Below are 17598 nucleotides of genomic sequence, written 5' to 3'. Positions count from 1 at the left end.
AGTTGCTAGCGGCATACAGTCCAGCTGGTTTAACTTTGCATCGAAAGGTCTGAGCAGTCGAGGACGTTACACATCTCTTACGAATTCTATATACATATCATATATCCATATTTCAATGATATTAATTCCATTTCCAAATATAATAAATTATGTATTTTTTTTTGTTAAATAAATCTTTTTTTAAAAAGGCTTTCGGTTGAGCCCCTACACTCGCAATGCAATAATGGCAGCGCTAGCAATGCGATGTGCGCTCTTAAAACGCGGACACATGACAACAATTTCAGACCTTAGGCCCTTAGTTATCTTCAAATAAAATATAAGGGCTCCTTTTTTTCTTCTGAGGTACGGAACCCTAAAACAGCATAAATGTAAGATTTACTCATACAACAATATCCTCATCAGGGGTGAGGTTCAATAAATAATGATTTGCGGCAAACTTTCTCGGTTTTAGACCCTTTTCCCCCAGATAATACGGATGCGATTCCATAGTAGGTAGATAGTAAAGTCCTGGTCTACTGAAGTTCGTCTTTGGACCTAGCACGTTGGTTTCTATGTGTTCCTGGTAGCAGTTCCCGCGTCGCACGTCGGCCAAGGACGAACAACGAACTGCTAAGAATTTGTCTGTCTCGTGATTCGCTATGATCCAGTAAATGGCTGCTCGTACATGACTGCACAGTTGGAGGCAGGGAAGTAGGTAGTTCAACTCCATTGCAGGCTGGAATTCGCCTGGAAGAGAAACAGAGATATTGAAGTCTTAAAAGTAGCTAAAGTACCTTCTCTAAGGACTGACAAATACAGACGGAGTCGAGTGGAACTGATTCTTTATGATATCACCTTAAACTCAGCTTTATGCACTTTGACATACGGTTGAAATTAGTATGCTAAAAACTAAAGACGGAAGAGACTGAACGCGTCGTCGTTATGTTAAAGTGAATAAAGCTTAGCTTGAGTTGTTATCGAGAAAAACGCTGCACTTAGCTCTATTCTGCTCTGTAGGTAAAGTCTTTTACTTCTGGTTGTAAATTTTAGAACTTGAGAAGACTCTAAAGTTCCAAGGCAAGGCAAGGCTTTTCAAGAATTTGTTGAAATCTAGGTCACTTTTATACTTTAATAATTTCTTGTATTACTACAACTTCTATTAGCCGCTTTGTACATGCTGCTTTTTGTTAAGTTTCACCAAGTCTTTACCTCCATTGATATAGAAATCCACGTGCCCGACAGGTTCAGGCAAGCCAAATCCGTCGATGTTGGTATGAACCGCGTCCACTTTATGAGCCACGTCCGAGTGGATCCGCTCTCCGCGTGGCAGGGTGCGGAAACATGGTCCAGCTGGGTCAAGACCTGCATGATATGTTTACATAAGGGACTTGATAGTTTTGTCAATAAGAAAATAGACTTGATATATTTTATCAATAGGAATTTTTAACAATAGGTTCGTCATTATATTCATCATTATCAACCAATAGACGTCCACTCCTGGACATAGCTCTCTTATAGGGATCTACACGCCCACGGTCTTGCGCCACCTGAATCCAGCGGCTTCCTGCGACTCGTTTCTTCATCTAGTGGGGACTGGGGACCCTAGGTGGACAAATTCGCTGCTTGAGTGACGGCCTCGCTTTCCGGTGCGAGGTGGCCATTCTAGCACACTGGGACTTCAACGTCTATCGGTTTTCCAAACTATGTGCACTGCCCATTGCCTCTTCAGCTTCGCCACTCGTTGAGCTATATCGGTTACTCTCGTTCCACTACGGATCTCATTTCTTATTGGATCACGTAAAGAAACTTCAAGCATTAGCCCACTGGGTTAATCTGAGCTCTCTTATGAGGATTCTTTTATATAGGAAAATTACTGACCAGTTAATTTAGCAGGTTTGTAATGTGTCAGCTCGTGGTACCGAATCGCGGCATATGAGGCGATGTGTGCGCCCAAACTGCCGCCGAGCAGTTCCAGCTTACGATTTGAGAGGCCTCTTGCCGTCAACTCGGCCAGAAACTCTCCTAACAGGTGTCCTAGCGGCTTCGTGAGGCGAGCTGCACTGTCGACGAGAAGAAAAGTTAAAGCCAGGTACGAATCTAACGGAAAATCACGCTCGAATATCCTCTGGTAGGTAGGTACTTTTAAATACGGTTTTTAAAAACTAGTTTTTCAGTTATAGCCAAAAACATGGGAATTTAAAAAAATGATCTTTTTAAAAAATAACGTAGGACTAAGGTTATAAGTTACTTTTTAGTTTGGTCCTACGAAGCAAGATTTTTTAGAAACATCATTATGATCATCAACCCATCGCCGCGCCGGCTCACTACTGACCGCGGGTCTCCTCTCAAAATGAGAAGGGTTGGCCACAGTCCGCCACGCTGGCCAAGCTGAGAAATCTAAGGCATGCTGGTTTCCTCAAGATATCATTCTTCTATCTCTTACCACCTTGCATACAATCATTTTTTTAGTTTTAGTTTCTTTGTTTTTTGTCATGTTATGTATTATTTTTTGTGTGCAATAAAGTATTTCTATCTATCTATCTATCTATCTATCTATCTCTTAATTCTTCTAGTTAATCTCTTCTTTCTTTCTTCCTTAGTAGATTTCTTGTAGTTAATCGCTTTTTAGATAGAGAACGGCAGTATAGAATTACATAGGATAGCTCCGATGAAGGATGGGATAGATTTCCACAATGATGACGTTGTTGCCGCGATCAACGTAAGTGGTAGCCAATGCCCTCGAAATTGGTGAGAATGATGCGTCTAAGTAACCGCTTACGAATACCTGAAATTAAAAAGAAAATATTAGGAAACTAAGTAACTACCTAGGTACCTACCTACTAAGGTTTTGAAAAACGGTCTAGTATATTTTTATTTTTCCTATTAAAAGTGAGGTTAGGTAGGTACTAGATTTACAGTATCGCTCCACATTTTGGTTTTTAGAGCCGTTAGCACGTATTCGGGAACGCTAAACGTTGATACGTGCTTTCGACTGCCCGGTTCGGGGCTTCGGGGTTGAATTACTATAGAGCCAAATTCCATAAACGTCAATCGTCATCCAGAACAAACTATAGATAGTAGGTTCTTAAGTCGTCCTATTTGGGTTCCTAAACATTTTTCGGTAGTAGATAGGTATCTCCGTATCTACCTAAATAATATGTACGACAAAAATAAATGTTCTTCGCATACGTCGATCTGATCAGATCGATATTGGGACCGGATATTGAAGCTACGATCAATATAAATTCCTCACGAACTTGCCTAGTACTAATTAAACTAATTTCCAAATCGGGCTAACCAAGGTTTTCCTTTTTTTGAAGTCGAGGTGTTTCGCCACACAGCCTGCCCCCTGGTGGCTCAGCGGACACGTCACTTCCTTGCTGCCCAGCCAACCGCTGCTCGGCCATAGCGCGACAACGGTTAAAGAATTTCTTGTTTTTTGTGATAAGGTGGTGTTTTTCGTCATTCCTGGACCTGAAATTATGGTAGGTAAGTAGTTTTCTTTAATTATGATAATATAATCCTGATTTTATAATATAAACGCGGCTCCTAAAAGTCCGATCCACGACAGTAAACAACCGTTTATGTAACTACGTGTAAGAGCTGACCTAGCTCTTACTGCTTTTTAAGGTCAGAGTTTAATTTTGAGTAGGTATAGATTAATAAATAATATCTCATCATACGTCCATCGCTTTATAACGGTCTCTTGAAGAGACTACAATTTGCGTAGATCTGTCTTTGTGCCAGTTCCGTCCAGTTGCTCCCTGCGACTCCTTTGATGTCATAACATGTCTAGTCAGGCTGGTGGGTAAGTCTCTCAACGTTCCTTCTTCTGATGGGTTTTGATATTTTCACACCAAAAAGAACGCTATAAAAACTAAAAATATTACAATCACATCAATACATACATTCCGCGAGAAGGCCGGTAGGAGTTCCCGTGTCGGTCACAGCCAGGATAAACCGACATAACCACAGAATAACAAAAAACGATTTCATAACGCTGATATAAATAAAAAATCTCAAACCGCGCGATCTTTAACGCACGGTACGCAAAACTGAGCATCTAATGAATGATGAAGTTTCTTATGAGAAGGTCATGAATAATTTTCGTAAGGCCTGCGCCTCTAGTTGCATGTAGTTGGGCTAATTAGGCCCATTCACACGCAAGCTGTGATCTGATGAGATTCTAATTAAGTACTCCGTTCTTCCCTACACCGACTTACTTAAACTTTTGTATTACCATAGGGCCGCAATGGCTTCAAATGACATTGCGCCGTTTTCCAGCTTATTGTGAAATGAAAGGCGTTCTTGAAGTTGCGTACTACGTTGCCGTTGCGCGTTTTTTATCCGACTGCGCAACGCAAAGGTGTGGTTATGTGTTCATCAGTTTTTATAATATGTACCTACTTGTTCCTTTGTGGCTCTCTAGAGGCAGGGTAGATCGATTTTAATGATTCTTACACCAACAAATCTTGCGAGTGCTACTAAAGGTACCTATCAAAGCAGACCTGATGCAGTGCAAACCGCAGATTCAGGTTTAATAACACCAGCAATCATGCGCGTTGCGCTTTATCGATACTTTATAAAATGAAAAGTTTCAAAAAATTGCAGAAGGTTTTTCTCCTTTTTCGTCCGTGTGAAACGCAAGTCATGCTGACAGCTGCAGCTCTACCTCGGGTTATATACAACAGCTTAGCTTAGTATTCAAGTCAGACGTAGGTATACCTATGCGTCAAACTGCGAAAGTTTCATCTAAATTGGTCCAGTGGTTGTTGCGTGATGCACGCACACTCCAGGTACCTTACCTACCTATTAATTTAATAATAGGTAGATAAGTAGGTACATTGAGTTTCATGCTGGTTCTTCTCGGTAGGCACTTAGCATACCTACAGATTTCCGAACTAGTTCTGATTCACTTGATTCAGAAGCACTTTGTAAAAGTTTATTTCTACACAGAGTAGAGAAATGGAATGGCGAACCGCGAATAACAAACCCAAACTGAGTAACTCAATCTGGCTTGGCACGTTTTTCTATCAAGATCAACTATTCACTAATGACAAGTGTAACTTGAATCTAGATTGATTTCCACCGCTCGCGCTCGGGAAACTTGCATCACGCGTAGGGTTACCAGGCGGTAGGAATTTTCCTGATTTGCCCATGATTTTGGGATTATGTCAGGAATTTGTACAGAATTTCAATATATCAGCTAATATTAAAAATAACGCATAGCATAATAATCTAAATTATATAAAAGGAACAGGTGACTGAGTGACTGACTGGAAATCAACGCACAGCTCAAACTACTGGACGGATCGGGCTGAAATTTGGTATGCAGATAGCTATTATGACTTTGGCATCCGCTAAGAAAGGATTTTTAAAACCATAAAGGGGTAAAATAGGGGTTTGAAATTTGTGTATTCCACGCGGACGAAATCGCAGGAATAAGCTAGTTTAAGTATATACTTATTAACTTAATATATTATAGTACTAAGCCACATGTAAAAAATATATATTACATTAAAAATATATAAATATATATTTTTTGTCAATATATATATAAATATATATATATTGACAAAAAATTGAACAGTGGCATGAATGATGATTGTTTAAAGTTAAAAGCGCCTATGACTCTAATGAATGAATCTTATTGCTTCCAAATGTAAAATATGAAGACAACTGAAAATCAGGATTTAGTGATTAAAAAATCAGGAATTTTTCAGCAAAAAAAAAAACGGGAATTTTTCTCAGAAATCCTCTTGTTATTATTGTTACACTTTATTTGTGCCACCACAAGAAGGAAAATAACAGGACAAAAACCGTGTTCAGGGATATCTGGTTACCCCAACCGCGAGCGAACGGCGAACCTCATCACAATGTGCAGTGATTTTTTCCAGCGAGTGGTAGAAAGCCAATTATTTACTAATGTGTAAGCGCGAGACGCGGGCACCGGTTGTACCGGGCCGGCAGTACAAGTCCGAGCCTCCACTCACTAAGACGCCAGGCAGAAATGCAACCTGCTAATTGCAAGATCGAATGATGACTGAGTCGCCGATTCATTTCGAAACTTAAGTGATCCGTGTACAACTGTGATAATATATGACTGCTTTTCTTTAAAATAATTCCAAAGTTGAACTGAAGAAAATGAATGAAACAGTGACAGACGCTTGGATGTGGCTTCGGGAAGTGATGGGATCGTGGCTCGAGGACTCTGGTGCGGAGGAGCACCAGGGTCTGAATATGAGCACGCTGAAAATTGACGAAGCTTACATAGTAGGAGTTTCTGACCGGGACGTCGGCGTCTATTCAGTTTCAGATGATTGTTTTCGAGTAAGTACCTACTGTAAGGTTTAAAAACAACTGTCATTTTTAAATGAATTGCAAGTAATCGTTAGCCGTGGCCATGGTAGTGCTAAAAAAATTACGAGACATCATCTAGTTAAGGCTTGGTTCATTTTTTGCGCAAAGGATCAGCCTAGTTGTCTAGCGCGGAAAGCAGCCAGTATTCTTGGCACCACTCCATGAGCGAGCATGATTTTACAGTAGGTAATTAGATAAGGCTAGCTTTAGGTTTTACTGTAACATTTTCAGTTAATTAGAATATTACCTATGATACTAACCGAAATACCTACTATGAATACATACATACTCACTGACTAATTAATAACAAAATCATAAGACTTACGAGGAGGTATGATGAGTCTTACGTACTTAGGTAGGCTAGTAGGTATATTTTGTAAAGGTTATAGGAATCCGCTTAGAGCTAAGCTTTAGGAAAATCCACACTTAGGGAGCAAAATTGAGCCCGAAATCTCGTTTTTAACCACGGGAAAATATTCTAGTTCCAAAAGCTATTTACCACCGACAAAGTCGCCGGCAACCCCTATTAGATACAAAAGTATTGCTATAATTAATAATACCTATAGTTAAAATACAACATCTACAACATACTTATTACTATACTAGCTTATGCTCGCGACTTCGTCCGCGTGTACTACACAAATTTCAAACCCCTATTTCACCGCCTTAGGGGTTGAGTTTTCAAAAATCTTTTCTTAGCGGATTTAGTCATAATAGTTATTTGCATGCCAAATTTCAGCCGGATCCGTCCAGCAGTTTGAGCTGTGCGTCGATAGATCAGTCAGTCAGTCGGTTACCTTTTCCTTTTATATATTTAGATTAAATTAAAGTAGTAAAAGTTTAACATTGAAAGTTCGCACGCAAATAACATTCGAACTTTTGGACGCGCGTGCAAGTGCAAGGTCGGCATGAGTTTATATTTTTGTAAAAGCACATTCTCAAACTTAAACAAAATAACATTTAATAAAATAATATTTTTGATAACCGTGAAACCTAACTTAAACATAACATAATGTAATATTGTTAAAGGCATATGTTCTTTCAAGTGGTTACGAGTAGAGTACCTAGTAGATAGGTACATTTAGAATCTAGTCTCTAGAGGTAGGTAAGAAAGTCTACATACATAGATAGCATCTTTCGATTAAAAACTTGTCTAAATTGCTAAAGCGATTTTGCATTTAAGTAGGTATGTAGGGTAACTTAGGTAGATATAATATAAAACTAGGTAAGTAGATTTTATTTATAAGAAGCGTATTTTCCTCATGTGTCCTTGGCGATCTTTTCCTTCAGGCGCAAGGAAAGAAAGACAGTCATTATTACCTAGTCCTGGGTAGTAGGTACCTACATTTTTCATTAAGAGTTTCGCTAATAAATCATCTGATATTTTCCTCGCAACGTACCTATCTTTTAGACAAAGGCACTCGAGCATGTCAATATAACGAGTCTTTTGGAACATGCCACAAACAAACATGTTAGTCAACTCTCAAGTGGCATTGATAGAGGCACTAAATCGAAGGTCATAGGTTCGAAAACCTAGATATAAATAATTGCGTAACGGATGTTTCATTTTCTTCATTAAATGAAAATGCTATAAATAAATATAACGTCACTCAAAAACAGTTTCACGTATGAGTAAATATCTACGTAGGTACTTAAATTTTTCAGCGAAGCTGAAAGCAAAAACTTACAATATAACTAGGTACCTACTACCTACAGATTTCTGGCCCTTCCCTGTACGCGTTCTAAAGTCCAAATCAGTGCAGTTGGTTGGTAGATATTTCACCAACGAGCTTTTTAGTGAGGAGCTGTTATCGAATTAACTAGGTAGTAAAACTTTGCTTACAGTAGATAGCTTTAGCTAGGAAATCTTAATTTTAAATAAGTAAATCTAGGGACTCCAAGGAATTATCTGTGCTCTTAGATATTTCATTAAGACTCTTGATGCAAAAATCTAGCGAAAATATTAAATAAGGTCATATAAAAAAATCAAAATAAACCTTCATTTTAATTTTTTCACATATTCATGATACATTTAGTTACTCAATTGTTGTTGTGTAGTGTATGTATATGTAAAAGTAAAAAATATACTATGCTGTACTCTATAGGTAGGTACATTACCTAAAATCTACAAACGTGTACCTACCTAGTTTGTAGCAATTATTCATTCGTAAATAACGATTTCTTAGTCCTTCATCACGCTTGTGTGGTTTTGAAAGTTTTATTAGTGTTTGATGCACACACGCACCGCCTATATCATCATAATTCTAAGACCTATGTTTATCAACATTAGTAACTACTGAAAAGATTAATCTTTTATTAGGTAGGTACATTTCAAAAAAGGCTTCTAATATAATCTTGTACAATATAACGCAAAGTCCTATTTTCTTGTTACTTAGATACATAAGCTCAAAGCTTTTTACCCAAATACCTATTGCAAATAGATTTTGGTTTCGTGTTATTAAGTAATTAATACGGCTAAGTATATTTACCTGACTATTTTGTAAATCCTTGTATTCTTATCAAATAAAGATTATGATTCTGACTATCTTGATATCAAGGTTAATAATTGCGATTCGAAATGTATTACAGGGCTAGAGGGCATCGCCCTCAATTACCTATTGCGTGCCAATGACGACGTGTCACGGGAATACCAGGGGAAACAGACTACATTTTACAACCCCCCTACATTGCGTTTTGATTTATAATTTAAGTAGCTTATGGTCGCGACTTCGTCCGCGTGGACTACACAAATTTCAAACCCCTACTTCACCCCCTCAGGGGTTGAATTTTTAAAAATCCTTTCTTAGCGGATGCCTACGTCATAATAGCTATCTGCATGCCAAATTTCTGCTCGGTCCGTCAAGTAGTTTACTGTGCGTTGATATATATCAGTCAGTCAGTCACCTTTTCCTTTTTAACCGACTTCATATATATTTAGATTTAGATGGTACGGAAACCTCCGTGCGCGAGTCCCATTCGCTCTTGGTCGGTTTTTTTCGTATTTGTGTCATGCATTGCGATCACGCTATTGTTCTCGTCTGGGAGAAATTACTGTGCGTTATCGAGATACGTGCAAGTGATGAAACGACCGACTACCTAACTGTTACAATAAACTCTATAGACAAACATAGAAAATTTTCAATATTCGATGAGATATGATACATCATCATACACGCCCAAGAAATTAAGCCTGAGCACAAATTATAAATTTCCTAATTGGTTCATCAGGTAATCGAACCTGGGACCTACATAAAGAACAGCCTATAGCCCTAAGCATAGCCCCCAAAACCCCCCCAAAAATACACATAAACACAGAACCATAAAAAGAATGTTACCCATCCCAAACAAAACTACATTAAAGCTTTCATAACACTAGAAGAGCTTTAATATTTTGAGACCCGTTATTGTAAGCATACCTTTTAGGTAGAGGCTTTTACGTTACCTTTGCAATATTAATACCTAATCAAATGTTCTAGTAGGTAGTATAAGTAATTTGAACATTTTACGCGTCGAGGATGTATCTAACGCCTGTGTCTAACAAACAAACTTTACTGGATCACTTATTTTTATTGCAGTGTCCATTTGAGCTTCAGAAAAATATATCGGCCGGATCAAGAGGATGGTGGGTTGTGAATACTGCAAGACGATCTACGTTGAGGGTGTACGAAGACGTCACAGACGAATACATGACTGTTAGAAATACTTCGTAAGTTGAATGATTATTATTTATTTATTTAAAAATACGCCATATCAAAATCATCTGCTTAAGAATAATTAATTAAAAAGAACTCTTGTAATAGAATAGACTCAACTCTTGAGCATAGGCCGTAGGAGATCATTCTGAAATTTGGTGGTCTCAAAATTAGGAGCTTCCAGTATTCCTTAGGAATCCATGGTATTACTTAAGTGTATGATGTATCTATTGCCTTTTCATGGCTCAACCGCTGTTCTGATCATGCCGAAAGGCATAGACAGTATGCGTCCTGGAGACGGTTTAGTTTCTTTTTAAGTTACCTTAAGTTGCTTTTTAACTAAAAACAACCAAAATTACCTACTTATTCAGTAGAAAATAAATAGGAAAAAGTTTTCACGCCGAAGAAGTCGAGGGTAAAATTAAACTGTACATATGGCTTCTTATGATACAATCTTATTAAAGTGATCCGATAGTTCACATTACATGAGGTACGATAATCATAAAAACATCACCACCATTAAAAAGTTTATTATTTTGTAACATTGTAGTATTAAGCACTTAGATGGAAACGATTGATGAAACATAAAACGGTAACAGAATGCTGAGCATTGAATATGTAAATATAACATGTAAATTGAAAAACTTTCATTTCTCAATGTAAACAGTAAAAGACGTGATCTTTCGGTAAAATCTTAGGAATGCCAAGTTACTGGACAGCTGTTACGTAAAGATACAGAATTGTGGGTAAAAAATAATTATTATTTATGTAACTTTAAATAATTATTATAATAGCTGTGACTTCGTGTGTATGAATTACTTTTTTAAAGTGTCTTCTCATGCCAGTCCTTTGCTTTTCAGGGATAAAAGTATCGGATGCGAATTTATTACTTATACTCGTTTTAACTAGTAGGTACGAGTAAATGTAAATTTGTATAAATTATATTAAAAAAAAAATATTATCTAGTTTCAATACCAGAATTCTATATTAGGTATCCCTACTACCAGTAGGTACATAAAGAAGTTCCTAAACTTAGGTCAAGAGAACTCAAAAATAGGCAAGTAAGTAACTCCCAGAATAATAGGAAAAATTCTGACTCACTCAAGACTGACTCATCAACGCCCTGCCCAAACCCTTCGACTTAGAAAGCTGAAATTCTGCACAAAAGTTCGTTTTTTATTGTAGACCAGGAATAGGGCCGGATTCACGAGAGCGAAGACGCGGGCGGTCACTAGTTTAGACAAAAAGATTTACATTATTTTGATGTTAGGTATTCTAAACTCAGAAAAAATCTAAATAGATTTTTCAATTGTCACTGGTTTACCATAATATTTTTTTACTGCCGTAAACTATTACTCATAAGTATGAAGAAGCTTTTAGATGCTAATGAATTACACACGGTCATTGTCTTCATGAACAATTAACTCGTTATAATATTTAGTAGGTAGAGTGTTTTTTCCCAGCTCTCTAAGGTCTTTGGTCAAGTGACGCTGATATTTTCCACGATTAAAGAGTTTATTGGTTACTTAACTACCTACTTATCTAGTCTTTCCTAGTTCCTGTATAATTAAATAATTATCTGCGCTAAATGGCAAATCTTGCTTTATTGCCGAATACTTCTCATTATTATGAATACAAAAGAGTGTTTGTTTGTCCTTCAATCGCTCCGCAACGGATTTGAACGAGAACGTGATTTTTTTGCAAACCTTATGATTGACATTTATACTTAGGCTACTTTTTGTCCCGCAATATCGCAACAAAGAGTTTTAAAAACCTAAATCCACGCAGGCATCAGCAAATTACATTTAATTTTTAATCCGCAATCGAATTGTTGTTGCTGTGCTCGACATGGACGAACTTGCTGTTTGAATTCAACGTTAATGCAACTAAGTAAGATCACTTATTTCCTTACTTCCACTTATGTCTATAAGTAGGTAGGTACTTAGTGAAAACAAGACTATGAGCTTCACAGGAGTCACAGGGAGCTTTGACCGGTTACGTTGCTTCAGTGTGGGTTGACAGGTTTATATCCAGAATATTAACCGATGTACAAGTACTTGTTATATCTGTAGTAGTACTGGCACAGAGATCTTTTGATACTATCTTCACTGAAGAAGTGCAATGCTTATAAAATATGCTAATAAAACTAGAATTTAAAAATATAAATAATAATTAATAGTTTAGTCTGATGTAGAGTCGATGGATTATGATATTTTTATGACCTGCTAGGACGATGAGTTCTAAGCGTTGCACGTTGTTTAATTATTATTAAAGAAATCTATGATATTGACCTATCAATATTTATTTTTACCATAATTAGGGCCCTACAAAGTCCTTGTTTTTACTCAAAACTATAATAGTGACGTCGCGATATAGTTTGTCTATTCATATTATGTTGTCTTGCTTTAAATTAGGGCGAAATTTTCAGCCTATGCTTTTAATGAGTGTCAATTATTATTATTAACATGTAGTTTTCTTAATTGTTAGTCATTTAATAAGGAACAGCACATTTATTTAAGTGGTTTGAATTTAAAGGTCGTTATCCTATTTGTAGGAATTTTTCTAAACACACTTTTGTTTGCAGAGGTTTGCTATGTCAGCTGAGACCGAACCTGGGACAATTCGGCGTGTACACACTGAACGCGACCGGCGTAGGCTGCGACATACGGACTTCCAAGGAACCTGTCGATATTTATATGCGTGAGTATTATTATAAGTAGATTTGCCCATTATTTCTTAACGAGTTTCCAAAAATCTTTCACGAGGTATATGTGGAATTCTAACTTCTCATGCATGCAAATTGTGGATTCAGCTCCCTTCAGCGCTGTTCCCGCTAATCATTGATACTTATGGGGTTATTCAAGGGGTTGATAAACGTTAGCAGATTACAAGGAGCCTACAACAATCGGCAATGCATTGGCTCCTTTGATTAACCACTGAAAAAGGTCGTGTAAATTATATGTGCAGAAAATTGTTGGAAAAGTTTTGTATGGAATTTTGTTTTGTCAAAATTTGTATTTCCTTACGTAAACGTCCAATTTGGTACCTATATTTCTGCATACTTTTCTTTTAAGAAAAAACTGTAAGGGGAATCAATGAAACTTAAGCTTTCAAAGACGGGAAACTTAAAGTTTGCGGGTATAAAAGAAACTGAAGCTTTCCGTTTTTCTAACTCTATTTTAGGTACGTATAAACATATACCATAACTGCAGCACAAGTCAATCGATTATTTATCGATTTATCGACGTGAACTCAAAATAGTTGACCCCGATAAAAATGAAAGAGATATGTTTGACAATAAAATATATTTTCCTGCCCCATTTGAAACGGACAACCATGACACACTAACAATAATCGGTGTCCTTCTTTTTGAGCTCCGATATAAGCACCTGCTATTATCTTATACGAGTATCGCTCTTCTTTGAAGAGATTTACCTGAAGGTTAGAGCAGTTATTTTCAACATGTTCATATAAAAATCACTGTATTAGGTACAAAATATAAAATAAAGCAGGCACTCCCGACGTGTATGTCTATTTGAAGCTATAATCTCAAAAACATCGAAAATTATTTTATTGATATTTAACAATACTATTTAGCTGCATTATTAGTATCTATGTATATTAATAGCTGCTAGTGCAGTAGTAGCAATAGTAGATTTTTGGTTTTTATCACTAGAATATTAACTTATTTGCATCGTGGGTTAAGTAGGTATAGGACCACTTCTATTTTTCAAGAAATAGAAATTGAAAGCTTTTTTGCTCAAATAAACTTTGACAAGTAAGTACTTTTATGATTCACGTGCTGGTAAATCGATCCTGTCCTAATTTAAATAGTTATAGATATTATAGTTATAGATATTTTACTAACAAATAGGTTTAAGTTTCGTGTAATTACTAACACCAATATGATCCTTGTTGGTCGAAATAAAAACATTTTTTTTATTTTTATAATTTTATTTAAACCATCAAGTGATTCTATTTCTAAAAGAGTTTGGATTTAAAGGTCACAATTATTCATTTATACTTACCCTGCGGTAGTAAAGATTTACTTAAAATCAGCAAAAAACATGACATTGACATATTTGCTGATTTAATTTGGCTTTACGAAATAGATACTTTGTCGTGTTAAGAAAAAATTCTGGCTACAATCTTTGTTCAATAGATAGTATTGTGTAAAAGTAGCTAAATGGCTCCTTTTTCTTGGCTGTTGTCTCATCTGTTACTAGTAGGTATACTGTCTTAATTACTATCTTCCTCGGCCAGATTCCGATCGATTTCACTAGAGCTCAGCGATTAAGTTTTTCTCATCATAAACCGGTCAGTGCTATAGACATAAATCTAAGTTTAAACTTGACACTAAGTGCGGTTCGTTGTTTTGCAGATGATTTAGTTTAATTTTTAGGCCTCGATGAAGGTGAAACGACTTTCTTAGTAGCTCGCTGATTGTAGATTAAAATTCGTAGTTGATCAAGGGATTGAATACACATCCATCTCAATTATTAAGCCTCAATAGCTCAAAGGTTATAGGAGCGGACTGAAATCCGAAAGGTCGGCAGTTCAAACCCCACTCGTTACACTATTGTCGTACCCACCAAGCACAAGCTTTACGCTTAGTTGGAGGGGAAAGGGGAATGTTACTCATGATTAACATGGCTAGATACATATGGCTATATACATATATCACACACCGGCTTTACTCACGTATTTGGTCGACGTTAGCCCGACTAGACTAAACACTTGAGTTAGCCAGTGTGTGATATAGGTATGTTTAAACACTAAAACGGCTAATATTGTTTAAAAATCTATCTAGTATTATATGTCCAGTCCAAAAGTGTGTCTGCATGTTTGTCTTCGCCAATTAATAATTAATTTTAATAACCGATTTTTAGTTATAACGAAGCAATAAAAACTCTGAAACTAAGTAAGTATATTTTAAAACCGGGGAGGATATAGAACTTTCACATAATTTAAAAACCTTAGGGTAGGCAGTTGTTTTATGCCTCTACATTTGCATGCCACTGCTCATAGAAAAGTTACAGAACTAGAAATGAGTAGAAGTGCCCAATAGATGTGCGTGTAGTTCAGCTTTACCTATTAAATTGGCCAATTTATTTCTAATTTCAATTTTCATCTACAGTTAGGTAAATTGATCAGATGAAAACGTTTATGTGCACGATACACTTCTTGGCTTAAAAAACAAATAACCTACTTTAAAAAGGAACACAATGTTTTCATCAATGCCATTTTAATAACAGATTACATAAAATGCCGTTTTAAGCTTGCTCAAGTTCACCAAAACAGTGTCATCCAATCCAGCTGTTGATTTACCATACGACTGTATTGTGTACCGTTATTTCTGTATGCAAATTAATCCGGCCAAGGCACCTCGAATATAGCTCTGGCATATTATTATGTTGACCTTCAGTTATATGAACTTACACAGCGGTTCATAAATAAGTCCTTTCGTTGGAGATGTTTACAAAATGTGTTAGTTTCCTGTCAATAACAAGAATACCAGGCAAGAGTCAGACTGTAAATCCTAATAGATTATAAATGTAAAATTATTGGGGAAGTCTGGCTGAACACTGAGTGAAGTGGAAGCACTTGGTTCAGTAGAAATATCACAGAGTTTGAAGGCAAAAGAAGCATTGAACTGGATGTAAACTCAAAAGAACTCAAAAGCAGTCCACCATCTAATATAACTTACAGTAATGTAGATGGTATCCTATCATGTCCTGTGGACGCTTATTCCGCGCCAAAATAGGGTAACTACATCAGCCACATCAAGGCACATATGAGCGAAACCCTTAATTGTAGATAATAATAAATTACTTATTAATATTATGAACAGAGATTCAGTCGCTGTTGCCGGACTCAAGAATGGTATCATCAATAATTATGTGAAAGTTTGGAGGTTTGATGTTTGTTGCTGTTTCACGCCACAATGACAAAACCGAATTGGGTGTTTGAAATAGGGGTTAGCTTATACTCTGAATAAGAGCTGAATACTAAGAGCAAGCTTAACACCCTACTATTTATCCCGAAAAATCAAAGAGTTCCCGATGGATTTTTAAAACGCTGATGAAGTCACGAGCATTATCTAGCAAAATATAAATTTCCAAATTGCCCCTGCATGGGATTCTAACCCGGGCCAACATCTCACTTTTATATTTATCAATACCTACAACCTTAATAGCGTACCTACTCTTTTCGCTTCATCTCCAAAGAAAATCACTAAAAAATCTTGTTGCATCGAGAAAATTAGAACACTTGCATTATGTTAACCATTTTTCTCACATGACGTATAATGATGGCTAGGTATCGTAAGTATTTATCTAAGTACTTAACTACTTACTGATGCGCGATGAAATAATATCATAAAAATACCAATAGTAAGTACTTCAATGGGTATTTCGCACTGGATTGCAAGTTAAAGATGGATTGAGTCATGTTGCAGAAACGTTGGGTGCGTATAAAACAATAGGCGTGTTTTGTAAAAAGTGATTCCAATGTTAATGGTCTCAAGTCACGCGCTAAGGGTCGGAGAAAATTGTGAAAATCTGGCGGAACTAATACCAAACATTAGATCTAGTGAAAGTACTAACTAACTTCTAGGCTGTGATATTGTTATAAAATCTTTTCCAGCTTCTTCAGATTGTAATTTCCACAGAATTCTAAAAATGGTATCTCATGTGTTCAATAATAGGGATAATTGTTGTCAATTTTTGGCTTACTCATAGAGAAATATTTAGGAAGCATCTAACTCAGTTCATAAGTCTCAAATTAAACTTTAACTATGCAAATACGTCTGCACAAGCTCACGCTCCTATAAAGCACTATACTACTCGTATGAAGAAGAAAGAGGAATAGGTTATTATAACAAATTGCAATTCTGTCATTGCTATTTTTGTACGGAAACAATTACTGCTGTCTGTGAATCCAAATGATAAGCGGAATTCAAATCATTATAATGATTATACTTTCGACATTATGAGGTCAATAATGAACTATTAATAGCTTCCAACTTCCTACAGGAAAAGCGAACGCTAACCATCTAACCAATAAATTGATTTATCGCTCTTTCGCTTGTCATCCAATTCAATTGTACAACTCTTCGAAAGAATCCAATAACATTTACAGAACAATGATCGATCCATACGGTTCATTGTCAATTGTACTTGGTATCTGATATCACCATACTAACGTTAAATTGGCTTACAGTTAAAGGGAGGTACGGGTCTCGTTGTCCTAAATCTTTTGTTCCGTCGACTTGGAATTATTTGATGAACATCATCCGTTAGATACGGCCCAGAATACTAAGGAACGCTTAAGTGGTTCACATTTATTGAACTCATCACTTGAGGATGTTTTCATTAATTCAGATAACGATAGAGACGACTTAAGGTATTACGCAGTAATAGGCGATGTGAATATAAGTTCCATAATTCGACTCTTAGATCGATTTGGGAATATTAATTTATACATGAACTGGCTTCGGTCTGGTCTACGTCTACTGAATACCCGGCTGAGTTTGTTGTGGGCTCTTCTCAGACCTGGGCGCGTTTGG

The 17598-nt window shown here is 36.6% G+C and overlaps 2 protein-coding genes across 4 annotated transcripts in view; one reads left to right on the top strand and one right to left on the bottom strand.

The window, feature by feature from the left end:
• Window positions 1–363: 363 nt before the first annotated feature.
• LOC117983312 (lipase member H-B-like) lies at window positions 364–5997 on the bottom strand. 3 transcript variants are annotated; one of them, XM_069499308.1, is made up of 7 exons: window positions 5903–5997; window positions 3888–5185; window positions 3278–3453; window positions 2634–2764; window positions 1858–2039; window positions 1189–1341; window positions 364–726 (listed from the first exon to the last, which is right to left on the bottom strand). In XM_069499308.1, exons 2-7 carry the CDS (start codon window positions 3973–3975, stop codon window positions 380–382), a joined length of 1077 nt encoding a protein of 358 aa, XP_069355409.1. In that variant the 5' UTR covers window positions 3976–5185; window positions 5903–5997; the 3' UTR covers window positions 364–379. The 3 variants fall into 3 exon arrangements, with proteins under 3 accessions (XP_069355409.1, XP_069355410.1, XP_069355411.1); XM_069499309.1 differs by lacking the exon at window positions 5903–5997 and having other exon boundaries at window positions 3663–5852; XM_069499310.1 differs by lacking the exon at window positions 5903–5997 and having other exon boundaries at window positions 4705–5852.
• Window positions 5918–17598, top strand: part of Hgsnat (Heparan-alpha-glucosaminide N-acetyltransferase) — a 28334-nt gene continuing 16653 nt past the window's right edge. The window contains exons 1-3 of the mRNA XM_034969813.2: window positions 5918–6309; window positions 9915–10045; window positions 12616–12731. Coding sequence (XP_034825704.1) covers window positions 6124–6309; window positions 9915–10045; window positions 12616–12731 — 433 coding nt within the window. The 5' untranslated portion in view covers window positions 5918–6123. The remainder of the gene's footprint in view (window positions 6310–9914; window positions 10046–12615; window positions 12732–17598) is intronic.

The sequence above is a fragment of the Maniola hyperantus genome, chromosome 6, assembly GCF_902806685.2.
Source record: "Maniola hyperantus chromosome 6, iAphHyp1.2, whole genome shotgun sequence".
Lineage (NCBI taxonomy): Eukaryota > Metazoa > Arthropoda > Insecta > Lepidoptera > Nymphalidae > Maniola > Maniola hyperantus.
The sequence above is the reverse complement of the archived record's forward strand: the minus strand, read 5'-3'. Positions and strand labels throughout refer to the sequence as shown.